This window comes from Oratosquilla oratoria, chromosome 15 (assembly GCF_046742065.1).
Source record: "Oratosquilla oratoria isolate Oo_2021 chromosome 15, ASM4674206v1, whole genome shotgun sequence".
In the NCBI taxonomy this organism is placed as follows: domain Eukaryota; kingdom Metazoa; phylum Arthropoda; class Malacostraca; order Stomatopoda; family Squillidae; genus Oratosquilla; species Oratosquilla oratoria.
In genome coordinates, this window is record NC_134791.1 from 36,126,830 (window position 1) to 36,136,782 (window position 9,953).

Here is a 9,953-nt window from a genome sequence, read left to right on the forward strand (position 1 = left end):
TGAGATGACAGTGGTCGGCATTCAACTACTATTGTCAAATGACATAGCAGGTAGTAAGGTAAATTCACCTATTATCACTAATGACCCCATTATGGATGAGACTTCACTAGAAGATCAATCCACTTATCCTATATATGTTGTTACTATGTTTCAAACCAGAAAACAAAGTGCTGTACCAAACGTTCACACTTCATAAGACAACACAAACACAGATAGTGTTCGTGCCGAAGACACAGAATCCTTGGGTATTGATACTTTCTTCCTAGAAAGTTGTAATGCTGCTTCCACTCCAAATACTTTCCTTTCTACTGTGACTAGGGAATCTTTAATTAAAGATCAGAAGGAAAGAAAGAGTTGTAAGAGGAGGACGTCTTCAGAAAGTGACAGTAGTGAAAGGAACATATCAAGAGGAGCCAAAAGAAATAGGAGAGATAGTAGTAGTTCAGAAGACTCAGACCATGAGCAGAGAAGAAAAAGATACAAGTCAAAGGAGACTGATAGAGGTACAACAAGAAGTCAAAGGAGTGAGGTAAGGGAAATAAATCCTTGTAAGAGAAGCATTCCTAGATGTTGTATAGAAACTGGAAAATTTTGTGCAAACATAGAAACAAATAAGATCTTAAGAAAAAATAACTTAGGAGAGGTGAATAAAAAGACTGGAGAGAAAAGTAGATAGGACACTGATAATGACAATGCTGATGTTGGAAAAACTGAATCTACTTAAAGATCTACGAAGAAAAGTAAACAGATAGAATCTACTAAAAGACATATGAAGAAAAGAAAACGGACAATAAGTGAATTGGTTAAAGAAGAAAGCTGTATGCCAAATGTCTCTGGCAAAGCAACAGTTTATCAAGTGATTCAGAAGATAAAGAAAAAGAATTACTTTTTGATTGGGAAAAACACAATTGCCTTTTTTTTAGTGATATAAAGAAAGGAAATTAATATTATCGAGATTTTTTACTCTTTCTAAATAAGTATCAGAACATTCAAAAACAAAAGATCACAGATGTGTATGAAGGAAGCACAAGCAAACCTGTGTTAAAGAATGCATAGAATAATTTATTTCATGTATCTACATCTTATTTCAGTAAGAAAATGAATCCCAATCAACGTAACTATGCTACAGTAGAAGAATGTTTGGCAGCATTACAGCATTTTGAACCATACGTACATCCATCTTTACCCATTCATTTACCTTCTGACCACAACCCTTTAATTTTCTTAAACAAACTCTACGTTTCTAAATCAAACAAAAGACTCACCAGATAGAGCCTCCTGTTACAATCCTACAATATCCACGTATCGAAAATCGACTTTAAAGGGTAAGGGTGTCACGTCCTTGGCGTGAGTAGAGTCCTGTGGTTGTGCTGTGTCATGTGAATAAAGTTTCCTATTTGTATTTTTAAGGCACACCTTGCGTCAATATATGTTATAATTTGTATTGTTTTCCTAATGTACATGTATATATATACATATATGTATATATATATATATATATATATATATATATATATATATATATATGTGTGTGTGTGTGTGTGTGTGTGTGTGTGTGTGTGTGTGTGTATATATGCTTGAAATATTTAATCATTGCGCAATACCAGTCTGTTGGAGCGCGCCCTTTAGGTATGATTCCAGGTAACGCTAAGCAAGAAACGTTCCTGGTTTGGCGGAAAAAGCTTGCTCTGCTTTTCCATTGGCTGAGGATCTTCAAACTACCTACTTTGGGTACGTTTTGCAATGTTTGAAACGTCGGCTCCCATTCACGAAGTATAAAAGGGCGATGCTGAGGACGACCGAAACAGAGAGTCAAGAGAGAAGTATAGCAGAGAGAATACAGAGAGACAGCTTCAGAACATTGCAAAAATAGAAGACAAGAAAAAAAGCTTAAGTTTAGGGCCCGTCTGAATATACGAAGAACTTCCCTACAATCATCGATTACGACAGCTTCCCAAAACAAGTCTTTTGGGCCACAACTACGGGCCGTCTCCAAAATGAAGTGTTCAGCCTTCGTTATTCGAATTTTAACGGACACTCTCCAGATTGCTGCTTGACTGTGAGCGACGCAACCCTCTTTTATTTTCTCTTTTTAAGAAATTTCATCAACCATCTGTTTGTTCCTGACTACCAGAAGCTTCTCCTACCAGAAGAGACTATCAGAAGCTGCCCGTACCAGAAGTTATTATTCACCTCAAACCACCACTACCAGAAGCTGCCCCTACCAGAAGTTATCGTTCACCTCAAACCACCTATCCCCCCCCCGACCGTTAGAGCGACCAACAGCAACCGGGATCATGACTCGTCTACTCCATAACCAAGACTCACTTCCAATTTGCTGCTACGTTCTCTCTTTGTACGTCTCATCACCTTGCTTTTACCCACATCTATCTTCAACACCCTTCTTTCGCACACCCTCCCAAGCTCTGTCACTAACTTCCTTAATACCTCCTCTGATCCTGCCATAAGTGCAGTGTCGTCAGCAAGCAACAACTGGCTTATCTCCCATTTTTCTTCATTTTCTTTAACAATGTCCAATCTTCGAACCATTACCCTTACGTTTACCTTTCGCATCACCTTATTCATGTATAAATTGAACAGCCAAGGCGTGATGTTACCAAATGCTATGGTCTCATCAAGTTCCACAGCAGAGAATAACACCACAAAATTAGAAAAAGACCTCCCTGGGCTATTCCCCGCGTGTGCAGTCACTCGTAGCATGAGCCACCGGGCAGATGTCCAAATTAATAAATCTGTCAATGAAAATCTTGACGATGTAGTTCCCCCTGTCCTGTGATGAGTCGGAAGAAGCTTCTATTCAATAAGTGATTTTTTTGAAGACTGCACACCGACAGACAACCATAAGGGTAGTTCTGATGTGGACGATGTCTCGGCCCTGACCCGTTTTGGTTCCTCTCCAGTTACTGGGAGTAAGCTCGTTCAACTCCAGGCTGATAATCCTAAACTAGCCAACTTCCTCAACAGGGCAGTTAGTGAGTTTAAAGCCCAACAAGAGGTAAATTGTTACTACACTAGCTCTGGTGTATTGATGCGGAAATTCCGTCCCACCGTCTCGCTTACCAGTCACCTTGGTCAGTACATCATCAAATAGTGATTCCTAAGCCCTTACGCCAGGACATTCTTAGCGTTGCTCATGATGGGGTAGGAGGGTATTTAGGAGTGAGGAAAACTTATGCCAAGATTCTGTCACATTTCTATTGGCCTAAGCTAAAGAGAGGGGTTAGTACCTATTGCCGTACATGCCGTCCTTGCCAGATAGTGGGAAAACCTAACTCCAGTGTTAAACCGTTCCCTCTACAACCTATCCCAGTAATAGAGGAACACTTTACTAAAATTATCATTGATTGCGTCATCAGTTCCTTCTCACGATCATAGGTTGTGCGACACGCTATCCGGAAGCCATCCCTTTACGCCGCATCACGGCAAAGAATGTCGTAAGAGCCTTTTTTTTTTTTTTTTAACAGAAGTTGGCCTTCCCACAGTGCTGCAGTCTGAACAGGGATCCTACTTTACTTCCCGTTTGTTTAATCAGGTGATGGAAAACCTTGTTGTCCGGCAGTCTAGGTCTTCAGCCAGTCACCCCTAATCCGAAGGTGTGGTGGAGAGGTTCTATCAATCCCTCAAAGGAGCCTTACGGACATTTTGTCCGGAGGCTGGGAAGGATTGGAACGAGGGAGTGGGTCTCCTCCTCCTTGCTGTGAAGGATAATGTGCAGGAGTCATTAGGATTTTCTCCTTTTCAATTAGTCTATGGGCATGAGGCAGGGGTCCCCTTAAGGTGCTGAAGGAAAGCTGGATAAGTATCGAAACGGTAACTCCGTTGGCCTCATGTGTTGCTAAATTTAAGTATAGATTTCACCTAGCTATAAGTCTTGTACATTCAAATCTAAACTGTGCTTAGTCCAAAATGAAGCACCAATTTGATAAGTTCAATCATGTTAAAATAGGGAATTTAAAGTTGATGAGAAAAAATGTTGGCCTTCATGCCCTTGAATAATCATCCTTTACAATCCAAATACAGTGGACCCTATGAAATATTGGAGCGTCAAGGTCAGGCCAACTATGTCCTCCACACTCCCGAGAGGCGTAATAAAATGCTTCTTATGCACATTAACTTGTTAAAGCCTTATTATTTCCGTGACGACGTTGTGGTGGAAGAGAGTACGAAAGCTAATCCTCCGTCATCAGCGTGCCTAGTTGTACCCAAGTGTAGTGTCGAAAGGGACGAGTATTTCTCGAAAGTTCTTAATGGTGTCAAGAGCGTGGAAGGGGGATGAAGAATATTTTTATGAATTCTGGCAAAAGATCGCCTACTGTCATGAAACGACCGTAGGGAGGAGGGAATATTTAGAGGATGAAATTTAAATTAATAAGAATTGTTTTTCTTGTAATCCCCAAACCCCTACCCCGGTCGTATCCAGGTTCTTTTAAAGAGGGGCAAATTTTAAAGTTTTATTCACAAAGCAAGCAACAAACAAGTAAACAAACAAGACTCCAAAATTACACACATATCACTTATGAAATATCACACTTTTTGGTCATATCACAATTTATCAGAAGATTAATGACAAAGAGCAAAAATTTTAAAGATAAGAAAGATCTCCAAATTCACGTGAGAAAAATGAGTAAACCCAAAAAGACTTAATTGAATACAAAACACTGTTATTAAAACAAAGGTAATAAAAATAGCACTTTACGAAAAGCAATAAAGGTATTAAAACAGATCACTTACGGGCAAGAAAAGGACAAGCCAGAATGACACTCCTAAATTCTAATTCCCCCAAAATGTGACCTAGGAAAATGGTTAAAACCCCGTAATGAAAATTACACGTAAGTTTAAAAGGAGTGGAGAGACAGAGATTGACGGAACCTAATAAATATGTCAACTCAAAAACCTATTCCAAAAGGTACTCAACCACGGGAATAGAAAATTAAAATAGGTCACCCACGAGAAAAGATTGACAAGACCAAAGCCTAAAAATTGACACGTCTATTACAATCCTAACTTAACCCACAAAGGAGAATTCCAACAGGGTTAAGACAGAACTCTGGCAAAAGCCTACACGACACACCAGGTTCACAATTTTAAATATACAAAGGGGATCCTAAACCTTTCACCCGAACTAAGGATAATTCCCTAAAGAAAAACTTACTTGATACTACCTAGGTGCCTTGCACACCTTAGGTGACGGGGGAAATGTCTCTCTCGAGGAGACGAGAGCGACCGGATGTTGACCCGCCAAAACCGAAGAAAGAAAAAGCTCCGAGACAAGAGGGTCCCTACCTTTTAAAGGCGGCAAATGACCTGAGGTGGTCATGAATGCCGTAATAGGCCGAGAAGACAGCGAAGAAGGTTTTCCATATTCTACTTGAATACAAGCATAGAAACCTAATCCCATATGCAAGCCTTTAAATAACCCAAACAAAACTAATATGCAAATACATATATACATAATAAATCTTAATACTAACACAAAAAGAAAATGTACCCCAAAAATGACAATCGTATGGCAACTCATCACTTGTGGGTCCAGCCAGCCGGCCGGGCGATTGAGTGCTGCCATACGTGGGCAAATTAAGATTACAAAAAAAATAATAATAATAAAAAAAAAATGTCAAGAATAATACGGCACATCATACGTCTTGACAAAAAGGGTACAGATTACAGAAATACAAAAGGACCAGTTGCAAGCAATCTGATCAGTACACAGATAAAAGAAAGATTATCACACACACAAAAAATACAAAACATACAGCTTGGCAATATGTGCCGCGACGCTAACGTCCCCGGGTCTTGACCTAAGTGCAAGGGATTAACCAAGACCTGACCTACTGTGGGTCAACTTGGACGCAGCTGTGTGATCAAAAGGGAGGGGTGAAAGTACGTGACTGTCTGACATCTTACAGCCACCGCACAAAGAAAGGGACCACGTGAACAGTTCGTGATACGTGACAATAGGTCTAGTGTTAAAATAGAAAACTCGATTGTCTTGGAGGACCCCAGTGCAAAACTAAGCCATCTCTCTGGTGCCCAAGCGAAGAATATAAAGTCCATTTTGACCGAATTCGTGTGCCTCTTCGATGATCACCCTCACCCCTGTGGAGACCGATGGGGCCTTCCCCATCTGCCAACGTCCTTACCGCTTGAACACTTCCAAGAGGGAATACGTCCGAGCCGAGGTGCAGCGTCTCCAGTAGCTCGGTATTGTAGAGCCCAGCAATAGTCCTTGGGCATCCCCAGTTGTTCTCATACCGAAGCCTAATTGTTCCATACGACTGTGCATTGACTACCGACGGGTCAACGTGGGGAAGGAAGCGGATGGGTACCTCTTGCCACGTATCGACGACGTAATCGACGATGTGGGCCCGGCGCGGTGGGTGACGAAGTTGGACCTCCAAGGCTATTATCAGGTCCGCCTGACTGAGCGTTCGAGGGCGATCTCCGCTTTCGTCACACCGGAAGGACTCTACCAGTTCACTGTCCTTCCCTTTGGATTGCGGAACGCTCCGGCTACTTTCCAGCGGCTCATGAACTTCATCACGGCTGAGCTGGACGGCGTCCGATATTACCTCGATGACCTCGTCGTCTTCGGGAACTATTGGGAGTCGCATCTGAGTCGCCTAAGGTCCCCTCCTCGCTGTGTTGGCTGCCAACAACTTGACCATGAACCTTGCCAAAAGTGAGTTCAGCCATGCCCAGGTAACCTTCCTGGGGCATGTGGTCGGATAGAACGAGATCCAACCTGTTGTAGCCAATATTACAGCCATTCAATGGTATCCAGGTCCGAAGAACAAGAAAGCTGTGATGCGGTTGCTGGGAATTGCGGGGAACTACCGACGTTTCTTCCCAAATTTCACGTCCATCGTGGCCCCAATGACCGACCTCCTGATAGGCAAAAAGGCCTTCAGGTGGTCTCAGGCTTGTCAGGATTTCTTCGAGAGTTTAAAATCCCTACTGACCAATGCTCCTGTGCTACGTGTCCCTGACCTACAGAAGCCGTTCACCCTTCACGTCGATGCAAGTGATGTATCCGGGGGAGCCGTGCTTTTACAGGAAGGTGAGGGGAGGTCATATGTTACATCCGGTGTGTTATTTCTCAAGAAAATTTAACAGGTACCGGAGAAACTATACCACCGTTAAAAAGTCCACCTTTACCTCAAACCACTCACTGTCCCTACTTATGGCCCTTGATCACTTCAGGGTCTACATAGGTTGTACTATTCACCCGGTGGAAGTGTGGACGGACCATAGTCCTTTGGTTTTCGTAGAGAAAATGAAAAACATAAACCAGAGACTTTTGAGATGGGCATTAGTTCTCCAGCCATTTAACTTACGTATCTTGCACATTTGCGGAAAAGATAATGTGCTGGCTGATGCTCTGTCCCGAGCCTAATTCTTATAGGAAATATAAAATTTCGTGTTTTGTTATATTTATTTTTGTGTATTATGCATATCCTTGAAATAATTGTATTTCCTTCTTATAGGAAATACTTAATTTCGTGTTTTGTTATATTTATTTTTGTGTGTACTATGCATGTCCTTGAAATAAATGTATGCTCCTACATTATATGTATTTTATATGATTCTTGCTACTTATCAATTGCATCCAATAGATGTCTCTTATTTCGTCTCCAGTTATTATAAGGTCACAATTTTGGGAGGAGGTGCCACGCGTCAGTGATATACCTCTACAGCTATGTTCCCCCCTCTCCACCCCCATATCGGGGAGGGTGGGGTAGGTCGTATTCAGACTGATTTTCTATCAGTGTTACCATGATAAATTCTATAATAAGGTTAATATAAAATTCATTAAATAAAGGTTAATTGTTAACTGTGTCGAGTACTCCCCGCTCGTCCGGTCTCTCACCATCTCGCACTCACCGTGCTGAGACGTGCAAATTACCCAGTCCCTTTCCAATAGTTTTGGGGTTATACTGTATAGTATAATTAAGATATCTTAGGCCTAAGAAGGATCCCAGGTGTTGCTGGTAATTACTATTAATACGGAATCTCTTATTCGTTAAATTATGTCTTTATATGTTATGTGTTTTCTTGTTAATATAGTTAATGTTAAGTAGAATATATTTCTTATATCCCATTGACCTGAAGTATTAAGACATCCTTACAATCCTTCTTTTCACACACACACACACACACACACACACACACACACCCAGAGATCGGCAAATAATGAGCTCTGAGCTCACTGCCGTAGGGTGGTGTCTGGCTGTCTCGACAGAGACTGCAGCAGATCCGAGGTGAATACACACACACACACACACACACACACACACACACACACATATATATATATATATATATATATATATATAAATATATATGTATATATATATATATATACATATATATGTTAAGAGAGATTTTCAAGACCTTGAAACATAACGAAATTGCTTATTATTGTCAGCGTGGACATTTCGTCCGCTGACCACGTGATCCCGAGATGGAGCTTGCAGCCGGCCGGCGCGGTCAGCACCTGACCCAGGCCGGGGGAAATTGAACATAGCGTGGGGTCACTACCTCCCAGGGCTGCCAACTAGGCCGAACTATTCGCGGTCACCACTTCTGCATGCATACGCAGATCGACCCCTCGCCCACTCTCCCTCACCCTCCCAGATCCACAGAGGAAGGGCATGGAGAATCTTGAACTTACTTTGCGGCAGCACGCCGTTGAGGGCGCCCCCCCCCCCCCAGACTGCAGAGGGGAGGGCATGAAGGAGAGTGAAGTTCGTCTCGAAGACGGACCTCTGTCCTGTGGCGGATGTCAGGAGAAGGAGATTACAGCGTCCGTCTACCCAAGGAAAGCAGTAGGAGATCGACGAGCTGAAGAAGTACTTTACGGCTACTCGCCGTTGAGGGCGGACCCCCCCCCCTCCCAGTTCTACAGAAGGAGGGCAGGACGCAGGAGGTCACGAGAAGAATATCGACCTACTCGAGGAGAATTGGACACACCAGCCTCACGCCTGCAGAGCAGAGGAAGGTGGTTTGTGTATTGTTATATTTTATATAACTTGTAGACTGTGTAGATATATCAAACTGGTGATATATGGATATTTATATTGTGAGTGATAGATAGGATAGTGCTCTGTGTTAATCAATAAAGACACATCTTGGTGTTGTCGTGTGTTTCAATCTCTCGCGCCTAATTCTCAATAATATCGAGCCATAAACTTTATTTGTACCCCCCATGACAATTATCTTCATGACTTGGTAGCCATATATCCAACTGAATAGAGTTATTGAGGCAATTATTGTTCTGTTTTCCTTTTTTCGTCCCTTATTTATTAATTTGAGGTAGGTTTTACTCCTCAAGTATAATAGATAGATGGGAACACGACAAGTGCACCTTTACCTCAAACCACTCACTCTCTCCATTTCTAATTCTAACACAGGCTCTACTACTCTCATAAAAATTCTTGACTGCTCTTAATATCTTTCTTCCTATCCCACATATCTGTAATACCTCCCACAGTGCTTTCCTGTCTACCCTGTCCAAACCCATAAAGGCCTAAAAAACATCCTTACTTTTTTTTTCACATATCTGCCTTACCACAGAGATCTGTTTCACGCAACCCACACTGTTCCTCACTAATTGCTCCTTCTCTTCCTCTCCTAATCCTCTCAATCATAAGCCTTCCCAACTACACTTAACAAATTGATCCCTCTGAAACTACTACACTCACACTTATCCCCCTTGCTCTTGTAAAGTGGAAATATACAGGCACTCCTCCAGTCCTCCGGCACTCTACCTTCTTTAGACAAACATTAAACAACCTTACCAGACAGTCCACCATCATTGTACTTCCCTCTTTTTAGACACTGCATGACACCCATCCAACCCAGGTGCCTTACCTGCTCGCATCATCTTAATAACTCCTTTCACCTCATCTTATCTTATTTATCCTCCATTTTTC

General features: G+C 42.0%; 1 protein-coding gene across 1 annotated transcript; it reads left to right on the forward strand.

The window, feature by feature from the left end:
* The first annotated feature begins 6,684 nt into the window (after positions 1-6,684).
* On the forward strand, positions 6,685-7,131 carry LOC143033122 (uncharacterized). The gene is made up of 2 exons (XM_076198326.1): positions 6,685-6,700; positions 6,803-7,131. Exons 1-2 carry the CDS (start codon positions 6,685-6,687, stop codon positions 7,129-7,131), a joined length of 345 nt encoding a protein of 114 aa, XP_076054441.1.
* Positions 7,132-9,953: the final 2,822 nt, after the last annotated feature.